We start from the raw sequence: 17,768 nt of genomic DNA, 5'->3' as shown, positions 1-17,768 counted from the left end.
CCACTAGTACCAAGAGCGGGGCCATGGAACTATACTGCCACACTGTCACATGGATGGTAAAGGCGTGATTTGAAGTGATGTTTCACACGTTAACGACGATTATCCGGTAAAAGAAGACTCCAGTTGCTGAATTGTGTACCCGGTAGATGAATCACGATAAATCATGCTGGTTGTTGAATCATGTACCCGGCAGATGAACACCAATCATACCCATGGTCGTATTCATAACTCTGCTGGTAGGATAAACCCAGACTCTTCCAATGTTTGCTCATCAAATGGAAAATTGCGATAGAAGCAGGCTGAGAAGCAGGCTTTATTAAGGCGGAGACGTTACGCCAAAAAGTAAAAGAAGATGGAATCATAAAATGGAATTGTAAATCAACGATACACTGTACTTTAATGACGATATAGTATACTATTTTCTTATAATTTTAACGATAATCTAAATAGTTTGTTATGCAAACGATGAAAAATTGTTTGGGATAGAATTATTTTAGTGTAAACATAAAGTTAACCTGTTGATCATTAATTGTATCCTTGATTGTAACTCTACAAATATGATTTCTAACAACATAAATTCCTTCATCACCGAATGGATGAATAGTACTAGTACTTATCCCCATCCGCAGATAAACAGCAACCACACCTATCTACGAGCAAATAATGTCCACAAAAAGATTAGAGTTGGAAGTAGGCAATGTTGCTGCCGACAAGCTAAATAGAATTCAAATGAGCCATGCAAATATCCCGTGTTTCCAAAACTACTTCTCAGACGGCTTTAACTCCACAGTAAAATTTGTGCAGTGCGAAATCAATCGTGAGATGTACACCGGATCGGACAAATTGATTCATTCCGTGTAAGCGCACTCTAGATGTAGTGTCAAAAACCTTCCTAATTATCAATCAAACCGCAGGCCCTGAAGAAGTTCCCAACAACTGGATCAAAACGTTAGCGATGAGATAAGAAAATCAACGCTTTTCTTTGACTGATAGCCAAAATCCCCCAAGAAATAAGTCAACTTCCCAGTTGAACCTATACATGAAAATAAACATTGTTACAAAGATGCAAAAAACATTTTAAATTTTCAAATGAATTATGTTACAAACAATCATCTAGTTCCAATAGCATTCTTCAATGTATGTCCTGAATATCTGATAATTTTTTCAAGTGAGACCTCAGCTCAGTATAAATGTACCATCGTTACAATCTAATCCGTATGGTTACAAGACAACTCTAAACGATTGAAGGAGATCGGAAAGTCCATAAATGACGTTGTAGTTTTCTAATTTTTAGCTTTCTTCAGTCCCTTGTAGCATATTTTTCCCATGGTTAACACATTGTAAGTGTAATGACTATCGAAAAATCTCCAGCTTCCAGCACATGGAGTAAACCTCGCAGGAATCCCGGACAAATTATCTGGAAGAACCCACGGGAAGGAATCACGGGAGTAGTCTCTAAGAATCCCGGAGCAAATACTTGAAGGCATCCAGGGAGCAATCCCTGAAAGAAACCTTGAGTAATTCTTGAAAGAATCCCATTAGGAGTCCCTGAAGAAGTCCCGGAAGGAAACCTAGGATGAATTCGGTGAGATATCCCGAGCGGTATCCATGAAGAAATCCCTGGCGGAATCGTAAAACCCTAGAAAAATCATCCATAGATTTTCGGTAGGATTCCCTGAAATATTCTTCTAAAATCTCTAAAGGGAATCCAGGAAGAATCAATGAAGAAATTACTGGCGAAATCTCTGAAAGAATCCCTGAAGGAACCCAGGAGAAATCCCCTTGAACGAATCACAAGAAGACAATGGAGTCTCGTTACCTCACAATTGGGTTTTTTAATTTTGAAAAATGTACTTATTATTTGATTTTATACGAAAGAGTACCTTTATTGAGCCACTATGATTTATTCAGATTTTTTGAACTTTAATTTGATGCCTAAAACCAATTTCAAAGAGATTTATTGAAAACACCTTTTGACAGCTGGGCAACTGTTTGACAGCTCCGTCCAGTACAAAATGCGACGAGGGGTGATCCGACAAATCGCTCCCACACAAACTTCAAATTGATTTCTCCCGGGCATCAACATTCATGAAAATTTTGATTTCGGCTCAGTTTGACGTACAGATGTAGAATATGGAATTATCTCAACACTGCAAAAGAAGTCAATTGCAAAAAAATATGATGAAAAAACAGCTATGTTCCTAATATTCTACCATATACAAGCTAATATCACAGACATACGGACGTAACACTTCGAACATTTTTCGATTCAAATCATAGGAAACATGTTCGCCCAATGTTATAAGAACTGAGTTTGGCCAACCATCAACTTGGTGGTGGTAGTGAGCAAACGCCAAACTAGAACAAAAACGATGCGAGCACCACGGATGGCCAGTTGGCCAACTAGTATTTTTTTAAATAGACCGTTCAATCGGTATACGATGGGAACTATTGGAGTGTTACGTCTGTTTGTCTGTACTAACATGGTCAGAAAATTCAAGAATTCACAGTTGTTGAATAGGCAGATTAAAGGTTAGTGAATCGCCACTGCAAGAAGAATATCCGAAAAAATATCGGAATGAATCCCAGCACAAACCCAATGAATGAATTAATAAAGGAACCCCCAAAGGAATTCCGAGGGAATTCTCGAAAGGATCCCTGTAAGAATCTTGAAAGGAATTCCTAAAGGAAACTTGGGTAGAATCGATGAAAGGATCCCGGAAGGACTCAACGGAAGAATGCTGGGAGAAAGGATGAATAAATGCATTAAGAATTCTCAGGAGAAATCCCAGAAGGAAAATCCAGAATGAATTCCGAAGCAATCTCTGAAAGAATGTCAGTAGCAATCTCCGAAGAAACCTTCAAACGAATCTTGGAGTAATTCCTGCACTAATCTCAAGAGGAGACTCTTTGAATATCGTGGATGAATCTCTGGAAGCATCCCGGGAGAGATTTCTGCAAGATACCTGGAGGAATTCCAAAAGAAATTATTGAAAGAATCTCGGGAGGAATCCCAAAAAGAATTTATGCAGGAATCATAAGAGAAAAATGCCTTGAGGTAACCCGGATAAAATCCTCAAAATATTCGATGAAGGAGTCTCAGCAGAAATCCTTCAAGAAGTTCCGGAAAGAATTCCTGAAAGAATGCCAAGAGAAATTCCGGAAGGAGTCCCAGAAGAAAGCCCTCCTGAGCATCCCTAATAAGGTTCCAAGGAGGAATAATTGAAAGCATCTCAGGAGGGATTTCCAAGGAATACCAGGATAAACCCCAAAAGGAAACCCGGGAGAAATCAATGAAGGTATTATGAGAGAATTTTCAAGAGAAAATCCTGAAAGAATCCAGGAGGAATCCCCGAAGGCATATCCGGATGAATCTCGGGAGGAATACCTGGAGGGTCGTCGGAAGGAATCCCGGGAATCTCAGAAGGGATCCCGGAAGATATCTTCGAAGGAATCCCGGGAAGAACCCTTGAAAGAATTCCCCAATAAATATCAGAAGGAATCTCTACAGAAAGTCTGTGGAAAATCGAAGAAGGAATCCTGGAAGGAACTGTCGAAGGAATCCCGGAATAATCCTGTCTGTGATAGAATCCTAGAAGGTATTCCGGTGGAAATTACTGATGGAATGCTGGAAAATTTTGTAGAAGAAATCAAGAGGAGAATCCCTGATTGAGTACTCAAAAATATCACTGAATGAATTCCGCAAGAATTTCCTTAAAAATCCAGGAGGAATCCCTAAAGGAATTCTGGGAGAAATCAGTGAAGCAAACTCTGGAGGAGTTTTTACCGCAATTCCAAAAATAATTCCTGGAGTAATCCTCGTCAGAATCAAGGAGATCCAGCAAAAATCCGGGAAAGATCAATGGAGGAGTGCCAGGAAAAAATCCGATAGGAATTCCGGAGGAAATCGCTGAAGCAATCTTAGGAAAAAAAAAGCCGGAAGAAATCCGTAAAAGAGTCTCTGGAGAATGATGAAATCCCATGAGGAATCTCTAAAGGAATCCGTGGAGGAATTATTGACGCAAACCAAGAGAAATTTCCAAATAAATCCTGTCGACAATCCATTAACAAATTCCGTGTGAAATCCATGAAGGAATCTCGAATTGTACTGTGGGTTCGTGGTCGTGCGGTTAAAGGGTGATACGGTCAAAATTTGGTCACACAATTTGTTTCATAACTTGAGACTGCGTACACTAAAACAGCTGATTTTTGGACCAGTGATGGTACATTATATGTAGCTTATACCATAAAATTTTCATCAAAATCGGTTTAGTATTTGCGGAGATATTGTGAATCCTGAAAACTGCAATTTTAAAATTTTGTTCAAAGAGGATTAAAAAATAAGAACACATTTTGACTCATTTATTTATAGAGCCAGAAATACTGAACCAATTTCAATAAAAAAAATTTATGTATGTAAAGTATACATATCACAGTGTTGTGTAAAAATTTAATTCAATTTGATCCAGCCGTTTCAAAGTTATATTTGTTTAGGTGGTCAAATTTTGTCAAATTTTGTCAAGTCAAGTCAAATTTTGATCACACAATTTTTTTCATAACTTTAGACTGCGTACACCAAAACAGCTGATTTTTGGATCAGTAATGGTACATTATATGTAGCTTGTACCATAAAATTTTCATCCAAATCGGTCTTGTATTTGCGGAAATATTGTTGAACCCTGAGATCTGCAATTTTACAATTTTGTGCACAAATAAGAACCCATTATTACTGTTTTATTTATAGAGCCAGAGATACTTAACCGATTTCAATGAAAATTTTTCTGTATGTTAAGTATGCATATCAAAATAGTGTGCAAAAATTTCATTCAATTTGATCCAGCCGTTACAAAGTTATATTTGCTTAAGTGGCACCCGGTCAGTTTTTTTCATATTCAAACTGTTACAACTTTGAAAGTATTCATACAAAATGGCTCAAAATTTTACTAAGAACATATTTTCATAATAGTATTACACTGTAAAATTTTGATAAAAATCGGAGCAGTATTGGTAGTTCTATAATCAAAATTGTGCTTTACTGATCTTAAATTTCCGAAAATTTACTATGGAGCGCCTTTGTACAAAATTTTAAAAAGGTAGGTCGATGGTTTTATCTATATATCAATCAATACTTAATCGATTTTGATGAAAATTTTATGGTATAAGCTACATATAATGTAGCATTACTGGTCCAAAAATTAGCTGTTTTGGTGTACGCAGTATACAGTTATGAAAAAAATTGTGTGACCAAATTTTGACCGTATCACCCTTTAGTGTCACAACGCATTTAGTCGCATCGTGTTGAGAAGCATGGGTTTGACTCCCGCCGCAACTGCCAGGAAAAGTTTTCGACTGTGCCACTGCACGTTGCATGCTAGTCCGGTTCGGTGTATAGCGTCCTGCTGGAAAACGGTTGAAAGTCAGAAGACACAAAATGTTGATTAACTGGTAAATGGAGAGATAAAATGAAGAAAATAAAAATCGCGTTCTAGTGGGATTCGGACCTTTGACTCTGTATTTCCTACACCGGCGCATTAACCAACTAAGCCACAAAACAGGTAACGATTCAGCGGGATAGAAAGCCAAACTGACTCCGAGCCCACACAGTGTCCTTCAAAGAGTGAATAACTCACTGGAAGTATCAAACGTGACCGAGTTTTGGTAAAAATTCCTAAATTATTTATTGAAAAATTCCAGGAGAAATCTCTAATTGAATCTCTAGAGGAGTACCGGAAAGAATTCCAAAAAAGGTGTCCCGGGAAAATGCCAGTGGATTTTTTCGAAAGAATCCCAGGAGAAATCAATGAAGATTTGCTTGGAGGATACTCTAAAGAAATCCCTGATGGAAACCAAGGAGGCATTTTTAAAGATATCCTGGGCGAAATCCCTAAAGGAATCCCGTGATAAATCGATGAAGGTATCCCTGGTGGAAGCCCAGCCAGAATCTCGAAAGAAATCACGGGAGAAATAACTGAAACAATTCTAATGGATTTTTTGAAAAATCATGGGAGAACTCCTTTTTAGAATACTGGGAGAAACCTCTGAAAGACTCCCAAAAAATAAAAATTCTGGAAGAATCCTAAAAAGAGTACTTGAAAGGATTCCAGGAAGAATCCTGAGTGAAATTTCCGAAGATATCCTGAAATGCATCTTTACAGGATTCTCGGGAGGAATTACAAAATAAAGTCAGGTAGAATTCCTAGGAGAAATCCACGGAGAATTATCTAATGAATGGCAGCATATTTTCAAATCATAATTTCTTTATTAAATCGAGATATTAGCAACAGTAGTTTTTTCACCCCAGTACCACCTGTTTGAAGGCTTTTTTTTTACTAATAATTACAGCATCGGGCTAAGTTTGGTAAGATAAACACATTTGCAGATGCCACTAAACTTGAATCTGTTTGGGCTGAGATATTATCAAATTAAATTAAATTTACTACAGCATCATCTAGTAAGATGATTTCCAACTAGAGATCAATTAACTTCAAATTTCAAACCATGGCCATTAAATGCATGCCATATTTTAAATTGGGTTCGTAAATGGCGAGTATATGTTATCTTTGTAGCAAAGTTTGCGCCACCTGGTGGAGTCAAATCTGAAGCTAATTGTTCACCATGTATAAAGTATGGATCTGCTGAACGACTTCTTCGAAGACAATATGCTGCAATATTTTGCAATTCTCAAGATATTCACTTCAAAAGCCCTGTCCTATAAATAGGACGCTGGGTAGCTATCGGTTAATGACGATTATTCGATGAAAGAACATGCTGGTTGTTGAATCATGTGCCCGGCAGATGAACATCAATCGTACCCATGATCGAATTCCAAACTCTGCTGGTAGGATTGACCCAGACTCTTCCACAATGCTCATCAAATGGAAAATTGCGATAATTCGCAACTGTGTTATATATCCTTTGTTATTTGGAGTTTTATTTACACTGCCGAGGGAAAACGATACTACTTATCAGGGTATAGTATGGTAGTCTGAATATGTAACACTTTAATGAGATAACATTAAAAATTGTAAAAAAAAGAAAAATGTAAAAAAAATGACGATCGTCACGAGATATGGTATCTCAGTGCCACTGTTTTGATACAGATTGTTATGTTTAGAGTATTCTTAAGGGCCTATAAATCCACAGCTGTAAAGGCGTGAGTATCCAGCATTGCCATGCTGGGAGTTATGGATTTGATTCCCGGTCGGTTCAGGAGCTTTTCGTAAAAGGAATTTCCTTGATTTCCATGGGCATAGATTTCTTCGTGCCTACTACACGAAATTGACAGAGGAAACTCTTAGTTAAAACTGTGGAAGTGCACATAGAACACGCTGAGAAGCAGGCTTCATTAAAGTGGAGACGTTACGCCAAAAAGAAACAGAAGATGGGATCATAAAATGTAATTGAAAACGATGCACTGTACTGTTATGACAATATCGTGTACCATTTTCTTATAATTTTGACGATAATCCAAATAGTTTGTTATGCAAACGATGGAAATTTGTTCAGAATAGAATCACTTTTGCGTAAACAATAAATTGATCTGTTGTTTACAATCAGAAAACTACAATAAACTGTATCATAACTTTTGACAGAGTACGGTAAAACATGTACCATATCACGGATGGTTTTGAAATCTATAGAATCATTCGCTGTATCACGTTGGCATATGACATAGAAATAGCATAAGATTTGCAGTTATGGTATAGGTAATCATTTCTAAATAATTCATGTTATCATTACATATAACCTGAACCAAGTATACCTTGTATCATGTTGATGATAGATTTTTTTTTAAATTTTAACTATACTACAAATGGTTAGTTTAACAATCGATGACAAATCATTTTCTTTAACGTCAATAATGTGAATGTGCTTTTTAAAATCATAAAACTACAACAAGCTATATTGAGACTACAATACAGCTTGTTGTTGTTTAAAATTAATAAGCTCAATGAAACATACCATGAATCGGAATCATTCACTATTTGGGACACCCATCGCTTTCGTTTTCACGCAGGGTCACGACGGACGCACGCCTATAAGTTGTCATCGAACAACGATCACGCTACAAGCAAACCGTGCGATCGATTTGAGTTCAACCAAATAGAGCTGGGGCTGCCTGTGACCACTCACCCCATCGGTCTTTGGATCAATCGGACCCCAAGCGTACCGAAGAGATTTTGGTCTATTGATAAGTTCAAGCGGAATGTAAACACAAGCCGAACATGACTCGCCGGCCGAGGTTGTTGTTGTTGTCGTTGCGGCGATCGTGTTCGCCCAAGAAAGGAAAACTTTTTCCGCATGCAATCAATTGCTTGCGGAGATTTATCGAACTGTGTGAGATTGATCGGATTGGAGCGGATCGCCCGTGCGTTGCGTTTGTTGGTTGGGGGGTAGGGCGTCTAGGCGTGGCGTGGTGGCAATGGTCGAACACAAGACCATATTGTGGTGCGGCTAAATTTGACACCTGAAAAATGCGATCGGGCAATCTACAGAGATTTGATTGGTTTTTTGTTTGGTATGAACTTTGATTGGGGCTCCTTTCGAAATCAGAATAATCAGATATGTTAGGGTTGGACACAATCTATTGAATACTTTCAAATTGATGTTTTTACGTTATCTTTGCGTAGCCTTTTAGCTACAAGACTACAAATTTTAGTTTAAACTTGTTAAAAAGTAAATAAAAAATAAATGTACCGTTGATGAAAATAAAACATACATTTGTTGAAAAAAAAAATGAATAAAAAAATGAATAAAATAGGAAAAAATATAAAAAGGGTAAATATACACGGTAACAAAAAACAGTAGAAACGAAATTCGTTTTGACTACTCATTAAAGGATGAAAATGCCAAAAAAAAAATAGCAGAAAAAAAAATAAACAAGTAAGCAATACATTAGAAAAAGAATCACCAAGATAGACAAGGATTCTTTTTAAACGTGATAGGCTTGTAAGTACTGTTATTATATTCCAATTTTTATTTTTGCAAAAAGACAAATATCATGAAACTAGCTCACCAATGACCATGTTCATCTGGCATATTTGGCTCGTTGTATTTGGTAATGTACGATTTGTACTTCGACAGGTTTATATTCGATAGTGCGTGTAACAATCTCACGTTTTTATTTGTTTTTTTTTTATCATTTCGAAGTAAATTATCGTTGGAATGGAAAAAATATAAAAAAATGTAATCATTTCAAAATTGTTTTTGAGAATCAGAAACTTGTTCGATCCAGATTTCACTTACTTTTTGGCACTGTCGAGAAAGAACTCGAACTCCTTTCCCATCTTGCAGCAGAGCGCCTTCCTGAAGTGTCCTTGCGAACAGTTGGTGTTGACCATGTGCCCATCTGAAAGAGAAAAAACATCAAAAATATGTAAGAATGGATGCATATTTATTTTTTTTTGCTGGTTCCAATTTTCGGCAGTCCAAACGAAAATCCAGGGAAACACCACAGAACGGAGCTAATCAAAATGTTTTGGAAATATTTTCATATTTGAATCGGACCGTTCCGCTTCGTTCCGCGCCGGGATAAGAACGAGAGTGAATTGGACCCAAGTGGATTGGGATTGGTTTTTGGGAGGGGAACAAAAACCGTCGCAGAAAGAGGGCGACGGTTAATTAGCGGTGTAGTAAAAGCTGTGAATCTGATGAGAGTGGGCACCGCTGCGGCTTCCAGAGGTCAGACTAGTATAGGAAGACGAGACAGAGGGACAGAAGCACCGTAGTTTATTCGGTAAATTATTCCGACATTTATGGCGGTATTTTGGGCTTGTTCTTTCGAATCGGGAAATGAAGCAGTAGCTAGACGACGAGCATTGAGGTCAGATTTTCAATTTCATGAGCGGAAGACATGCAATGCGAGCGGTAGTCATTATAGTTATGATTTTTTAATGTTATTGTAGGGGACTGTGATTTGGAAGTTTGTTTACGATGAAAAGTAAAATAAAAAAATATGGTGATTGAATGAAATTGATTAGTTACATGAGAAAAAGTGAGCTGAACCAGAATAACATTGTACTTCAGCGTGTTAAAAACCACTTGAAATGTATTTTTGAATTCATCTATGCAAGATGGTGTCATTAATGAACTCCAGTGTTAAAGCTGAAGATTAATGTTCACGATTGACGTTTACCGCAGGTTTGATTACACGTAAAAACAACCGTGAACCAAATTCACTCGGTTTGAGAATTTTGACACTAGAGCGGAACCGTTTCCAATCAGAATCTACCAATTTTTATTGGAATTCATCTCGCTCTAGTGTCAAAATTCTCAGATCGAGTGAATTCAGTTCACCAATCGAAAAGTCCATTTACACAAAGTGAACACTTCGTCTGCCGTGTTCACGCAAAATAAACTAGTTTCCAAGGCCACCAGGATAACACAACACTGCTCAAAAGTCAAACGGATGAACACGTGCATCAGTTCACTCCAATGGGCTTATGAACTTGTTCGCTAGATAATAGGTGGCCATGGAAAAGAGTTCCTTTTGCGTAGTAAACACGGCACCGCTCAAACGTCTTATTAGTGAACTCGTGCAAAGGTCCATGGGCCTCGCACGCGTTGACTTGTTTGTGATTTAAATGGTGCTAGGTGGTCCGGGAAAGGAGGTAATTTACTGTGACCACAGCACTGCTTCAGTGGTGTCAAATTATTTGTCTACAACGCCACGTGTTCACCCGTTTGACTTTTGATTCGCACCATTTTATGTTGGTGGCCATGGAAACGAGTTCATTCTCCATAAGCCAGGAAATTGGATGGATGTGGATTAATTTAACGTAGAGAAAAAGTAGATTCTATATATCAAAAATTCAAAAGTGTCAATTGGTTCATCCTTTTTCGCGCAAGGTGAAACCAGTTCCATGGACCTATCCAGCGGTGAGCCAAATTCACTCGGTACGAGAATTTTGAAACTACAGTGGGGCCGTTTCCAATCAGAATCTCAACTTTCTGATTGAATATGGCCCCGCTCTAGTATCAAAATTATCGGACCGAGTGAATGCAGTTCACTGGTGGATAATACCATTAGCCTATAGACGAGTGCACCGATGAACTGAATTCATCGCGGTCCGAGAATTTTGACACTAGAGCGGGGCCGCTTCCAATCAGAAGTGAACGATTTCCAATCAGAATTTAACAATTGGCCCCGCTCTTGTGTCAAAATTATCGGACCGCGATGAATTCAGTTCATCGGTACACTCGTCTATCCAGCATTTTACGAGCGCTAACGGCCGCCAGAAATTTGATCACTTTCTGGTAGGGATCAACCGACAGTTTGCTTGTATCGTTTGACAGCTCATCGATAAGATCGATCATCAATCATATCGATCAATTGTCAAACGACACAGGCCAGACGTAAGCTAGTTTAATCCCCACCAGAAAGTGAGCAAAATTCTGACGACCATTAGCGCTCGTATGCTTGATAAATACGGCACCGCTCAAACGTCAAATGAGTTATACTCGTCTGCAGTTCATTCAGGAACTGAATGCGTGTGGATAAACTGATCGTTGATAAATCATGCATACAAAATGGTAACTTTGTAAAAGATAAGCTCATTGTCATCATATAAAATCAGGTTATTTTATGTATTTTCATAAAAACTAGTAAATTCGGATTTGTTGAGAAAATTTGAACAAAAAAGTCCAAAATAAGGACATGCCCTGCTGAATCAAATTGGGTGGCAACCTTCAATATATATGAAGTTTGGCCGTTTGGATCATGTCATCTGATAGAAGATCGATCAATTCTTATCGATTAGAGTGTAGAATTAGCATTTAAGTTAAAACACACGTTAATAAAAACTAAAAAAAAAGAAAAAAAATCTCATCGATTATCTGTCAAATCTGTTCTATTCAATCGATCTAGTACCCATTGAGTTATTAAAACGCAATCAAACTAATAGCCCTTGTTGTCAAAGCTGCCTCCGCGGTCTTCGGCGGTCTACACGCTTCGTCTAGAGCGAAATTTACGACCGCTCGTGCTCGTGTTTGTTTTGCGACGGACGATCAACAAAGGCCGGCGGCCACGTCCATGCAAAACCAGCCGATAAACATATTTCTTCGGCAAACGACGACAACGCCCACACTGCGTGCTGCATGTATTTTGCATAATGAAACAAGCGCAAAATTCGAGGGTGAGTTTCGTCATCGTCATGTGCCTTTTCCCAAATCGGTGACGAACTTTTGACCGATGAAGAATCATAGCGGCCGAAGAAGACGCCGCGTCGTCGTAGTCTTCATCGTCGTTTGAATAGCCAAGTGGCCAATTAACACCCAGATTTTTTTGGCGAATGTTCGATGTGTGTCTATCTCTGATTACCATAAAACAAAGAGGCGCGGAACGTTCCCATCGATTCCGTCCGTGAATGCCGTGTTTTATGGAGTTTTCGAATTAATGCGAGTGGAATCTCCGAAGCCCATCTCTCTAGCTGCGGTTACGAAAGGGGCTAGATAAGCGAAAAATGTCGCCGCAGACTTCGCACTAACTCCGAAATCGAAGTGATTCTAGGAACTCGGAATTGGAAAACCAACCGAAATAATTAATGATGGCAGGCAGCACGAAGGTAAAAGCTTTTTGCGTACGGACGATCGTCCATCGAATAAATTGTCACCTCATTAGTGAGTAACCCAAAAGGCGGATCGATCATCGTTTATCGATCACCTCTTGGGGCCTTTTGCGTTGTTTTACGACTGCGAGCGCGACAACGCAGCAAATTCAATAATGGCGATCGGCAGCGACAAATTATTAATCTATTCCGCGCGATCGCTATTCATTAATATTTTACGACATTTTAAGTTATACGCGATATAATAAGACATTCATCGCAACGAAACGATCGGGGCGGTTGTTTTCATCGAGATTTGATGGTCAATGCGTTGCAGGTTGAATATGAAATGAGAATCGAAAATTCGATCTGTCTGTCGATGGATACTGTTGATTACACCATTCAAGATGATTTTAAGTCGTTGTAAGAGTAAAACTTGATACTTGGACGATCAAATTTACGATCATAACGGTAAGAGTGTTCAAAAACCAGTATTACCACTTGCAGCATTAGGACTTTGATTACACAGCTTTGGGACAGCTGACATTGTGTCAACAAAACGATATATATTGACATCTTAACGATAATATTTAACATTTGATATATAAAAGTATGTTAGATTAACACTTTTTCTAGGTTAGAATTAAATGAAAAACTTTTTGATCGTTTCTTACCATTTGCACTCTAAACGATAAACATTTATCGTTTAAATGTCAAATTGTATCGTTTTTCGGAACACACGCTTCAATTTTGATCGACTTTTACCCTGCCTCATTGCTTATGATGACTTGTAGTGTTCCACATGCACGGAATGAGAAAACAAAAAAGCAAACCAAGCCTCAGCCCTCCGGGAAAAATATTCCAGTCATCCAGCCCAACAGCGAGAGAGAGGCCCAATTCCAGACCTTCCAACTCTTGATTGAATTTTATGGTGGAATTTTACGCTTCCGCGCTTAACTTTCCGAGCTACGCGCGTTGCGTGAGTTTCTAAGCTATCCAGGCTAGGTCGAGTTATAGACGAATCGCGCAAATGTTCGGAATAGCTCACCGCTGGAGGACCCCCGACGGCGAGGGGTCCCAAGCAGTAATGATTTACGGCTGTCATGCCTTGCGCGGCGGTTGATTTTTGTTGTTCTTCTGGTGAATTGCTGCGGGTTCCCTCTCCTCCAGAAAAAAATGTAAACAAAATTACGATCTCTGGTTGGACTAGCAGCGGTCCGTTGTCGGTGTAAAAAGTGACATTTATGGGTCCGCGCGATCGTTGATTGCAAACGGGCCGAACAGGCCGTTATGAATTGTTTATGTAAGTCACCTAATTGCAGCTACTCTTTTTAGTGTGGTGTGCTGTTCTGCTGGTGAAGCTAATTACGCAAAATTTTTATATTTTACTTGCGATCTCTAAAGTTACGGGTACACAGCTAGTCGCGTTCGGTATTTCTTACCGAAATCTCAACTGCTGAGCGTTCGGGAACGGGTTTTTGACGAGATTCTGTAAAAAATACCAACGTTCGGTGAAATTTTATCATTTATCTGTCAAACTCTAACGAAGTTCGGTAAAAGTTGCAAGCTTTACCGAATTTTTCCTGTAAAACAAACAACAAACGGTTGAGATTTCGGTGATTTTTTCTAAGTGTGTAGATAGAGGGTTAATTTCAAACCCGAAACAATCCAGGAGTTTGAGATGTTCTGTAATTTATGGAAACGATCAAATTTGAAGTATAAACGATCAGTTACTTTGAGTCAAACGATCGGTTTCAACCATGTTTACATTTCTTTTTTCTTCTTAAAGTGTGTTGCTAGAGTAAATAGTTGTTTTTTTGCCTTTCTCGTACACTAAGTGTACTGGAAAGGCTATAAGTTCACTCCAAAAATGACTTTTTTATAGAAGGCCCGGAGGGTCGAGTCTCATATACCAATCGACTCAGCTCGACGAATTGAGGTGATGTGTGTGTGTGTGTGTGTGTGTGTGTGTGTGTGTGTGTGTGTGTGTGTGTGTGTGTGTGTGTGTGTGTGTGTGTGTGTGTGTGTGTGTGTGTGTGTGTGTGTGTGTGTGTGTGTGTGTGTGTGTGTGTGTGTACACTCAGGAAAATTGCCTCATACTTAATGGCAAATATCCATGTGCCAAACCACATCCAAAGTATATGCAACCAATACCCGATTACGCAGGCAAATTAGCACATGAATAGCATGTGCTCTAAATTGTATGAGCCGCTGCTGTATGGTGCCTCATAAAAAGTATGAGTCGCACTAATGGAAAACATTTGTTTACCCCCATTGCAAAAATCCATGTCCCGGACACATAGAAGGAATGAAGATTTTTTTCCCAGTGTATGTGTGTATGTGTGTGTACAAAAAACTCACATCACTTTTTGGCAGTAAACCTCAACCGATTTTAATGACCGATGGTTCATTCGACGCGGCATACAGTCCCATTGTTTCCTATTGAAAATGGTTCAGATCGGTCCAGCCGTTCCGGAGTTATGGCCATTTAGGTGTTCCGGACCGGTACCTCTGGAAGGGGCCAGACATGAAAATGCAACAAACCCAAGCATTCGACATATCAAACCGCGGCATTTTCGATCATCTGATGAACGGTTAGCAGGAAAATAGTCTCAGATCATATCAAAACCGGTAGTGTTCCGGAACCGGTTCCGGATGCCCCGCCGGAAGAGGCCAAATATAAAAGAGAACCAAACCCATGCATGCGACACATCAAACAGCGGCATTTTCAATAACCTGATGAACGGTTAGCATGAAAACAGCCTCAGACCATATCTGAAACGGTAGTGTTCCGGAACCGGTTCTGGGTGTTCCGCCTGAAGTGGCCAAATATAAAATTTAACATAACTCATTCATGCGACACATCAAACAGCGGCGTTTTCAATAACCTGATGAACGGTAAGCAGGAAAATAGTTTCAGACCATATCTGAACCGGTAGTGTTCCGGAACCGATTCCGGATGTCCCGCCGGAAGTGGCCAAATATAAAAGATAACCAAACCCATGCATGCGACACATCAAACAGCGGCATTTTCAATAACCTGATGAACGGTTAGCATGAAAACAGTCTCAGACCGTATCTGAACCGGTAGTGTTCCGGAACCGGTTCTGGGTGTTCCGCCTGAAGTGGCCAAATATAAAATTTACCATAACTTATTCATGCGACACATCAAACAGCGGCGTTTTCAATAACCTGATGAACGGTAAGCAGAAAAACAGTATCAAACCATATCTGAACCGGTAGTGTTCCGGAACCGGTTCCGGGGGTCCCGATGGGTGGATGCAAACTTTTTAAGGAGTGATAGAGGGGTCTCCAGTTAGGCTAATGGATAAGGCTATGGATCGCCAATCCGGAGACGGCGGGTTCGATTCCCGTCGAACGTCGAGCCGAAAAGAAGAAGATGATGTTTTTTACTTTGCTACCTCAAACTGGCTATTACTTGAAAATGGTCAAACTTATCGCAGCTTTTTAACCCTCATTCGTAGGTTTAATAAATTTTCTTTCCAAAAAGATCTTTTAATCTATTGAGTTAGTTTAATAACTTAGTTTTCTAAAGCAATTAAGCTCGGAAGTATAATTTTGCCGTTCTCCTACACTGAAGTGTAGGCCGATAGAAGGCTCGGAGGGTCAAGTCACATATACCAATCAACTCAGTTCGACGAATTGAGATGATGTCTGTATGTGTGTATTAGAGTGGGTCAACATTGTATGGAGCTAAAAAAGCGTTGCTTTTTCAATCTGTATTAGCGTCCAAAGCAACTGTGCAAAATTTGGTAGCGATTGGTTGCGTCCCCGTATTCCGCATGGCGATTGAAATTTGTATGGAATTTAATATGGGAAAACGTACTTTTTTTGCATTTTATTCACAATTTGAATTCTTTTGTCTAACACCGTGTAACTAATGGCGTTAAAGTATAGCCTAGAATATGCCGAAAAACTTTGTAGAAGACCGCAAAGTGATCCGACGCTTGTGAAAAAAGTTATTTTTTCGGTAACTTAGGCCAAAAGTTGAGATTTTATGGATGTTATTCCTTTACATGTTAAATGTTAAGCACCACTGGGCAATCTACACGTAATAACTTTTTTTACAAGTGTCGGATTACTTTGCGGTCTTCGGCAAAGTTTTTCAGCATGTCCTAGGCTATACTTCAACGTCATTAGTTGGATTGAATAAGACAAAAAAAATTCAATTTAGGAGAAAAATGCAAAAAAAACACGTTTTTCCTTACTAAATTCCATACAAATTTCATGTGGAGCGTTTGGTACGGTATGTCCACGCATCCCTCCTCCCCTGTAGATTCTAGAATTACTTCGAAGGAAAACAATCGTTTAAACTCGAGACAATTCGAAGAATCATCTTTGCGTCAAATACAACGCAGTAGGCCTGGCCGCTTTGACGTTTGCATCATATCTTCGATATGCTGCAAGCCTCAATATTGACAAGAAAAGTAATTGGGCCTAATCTAACCTGATTACTTTCCAGGATGCTTTCTCGTACTGGCTGCGTTTGTATTAGATTAGATTAGATTAGACTAAATTCCATACAAATTTCAATCGCAATGCGGAATACGGGAACGCAACCAATCGCTCCCAAATTTTGCACTGTTGTTTTGGACGCCAAAAGGAATTGAAAAAGCTGTGTTCCAAAAAATTGACTTTGTTGATCCAGTCTATTGTGTATTGCTATTAAAAATGATACGGATCGGTCGAGGCGTTTCGGAGTTATGGCCATTTCAGTGATTCAGACCAGCACCGGTGGAACTGGCCGTATATAAAACTGAACCAAGCCTTATTATGCGACTTATCAAACTGCGGCGATTTTTGTAACCTTTAGCATGGTTTACGAATTTTATGCGAAAATGAAAACTGGAGACCAGAAATTCCACGATATCGGTCCAAAATTTAAGATGGCATCCTAATATTCAAGATGGCGGCTGTTTAAAGGAGTTTCAGACCATGCAATATTTGGTATTGGAAAGATGTGTGAAGCCAAAAATGACGATTAAAATATCCTAGATGGCGACCAAAATATCCGAGATCGCGTCTCAAAATTCAAGATGGCGACTGTTTAATGGAGTTTCAGGACTTGAAGCCATGCAATGGTGGGGAAGAAATCTGGACTCCAAAAATGACAAACAGAGTATCCAAGATGGTGGTCTACAATCCAAGATGGCAGCTCAAAACTTAAAATGACTTCTGTTTAATGGAGTTTTGGGCTCTAAA

The 17,768-nt window shown here is 39.1% G+C and overlaps 1 protein-coding gene across 1 annotated transcript in view; it reads right to left on the bottom strand.

Moving 5' to 3' along the window:
- Window positions 1-17,768, bottom strand: part of LOC109623129 (fringe glycosyltransferase) — a 193,130-nt gene that overhangs the window by 43,743 nt on the left and 131,619 nt on the right. Inside the window, exon 4 of the mRNA XM_062854192.1 lies at window positions 9,247-9,349. Within this exon, the coding sequence (XP_062710176.1) occupies window positions 9,247-9,349 (103 nt within the window). The remainder of the gene's footprint in view (window positions 1-9,246; window positions 9,350-17,768) is intronic.

The sequence above is a fragment of the Aedes albopictus genome, chromosome 2, assembly GCF_035046485.1.
Source record: "Aedes albopictus strain Foshan chromosome 2, AalbF5, whole genome shotgun sequence".
Taxonomy (NCBI): domain Eukaryota; kingdom Metazoa; phylum Arthropoda; class Insecta; order Diptera; family Culicidae; genus Aedes; species Aedes albopictus.
The sequence above is the reverse complement of the archived record's forward strand: the minus strand, read 5'-3'. Positions and strand labels throughout refer to the sequence as shown.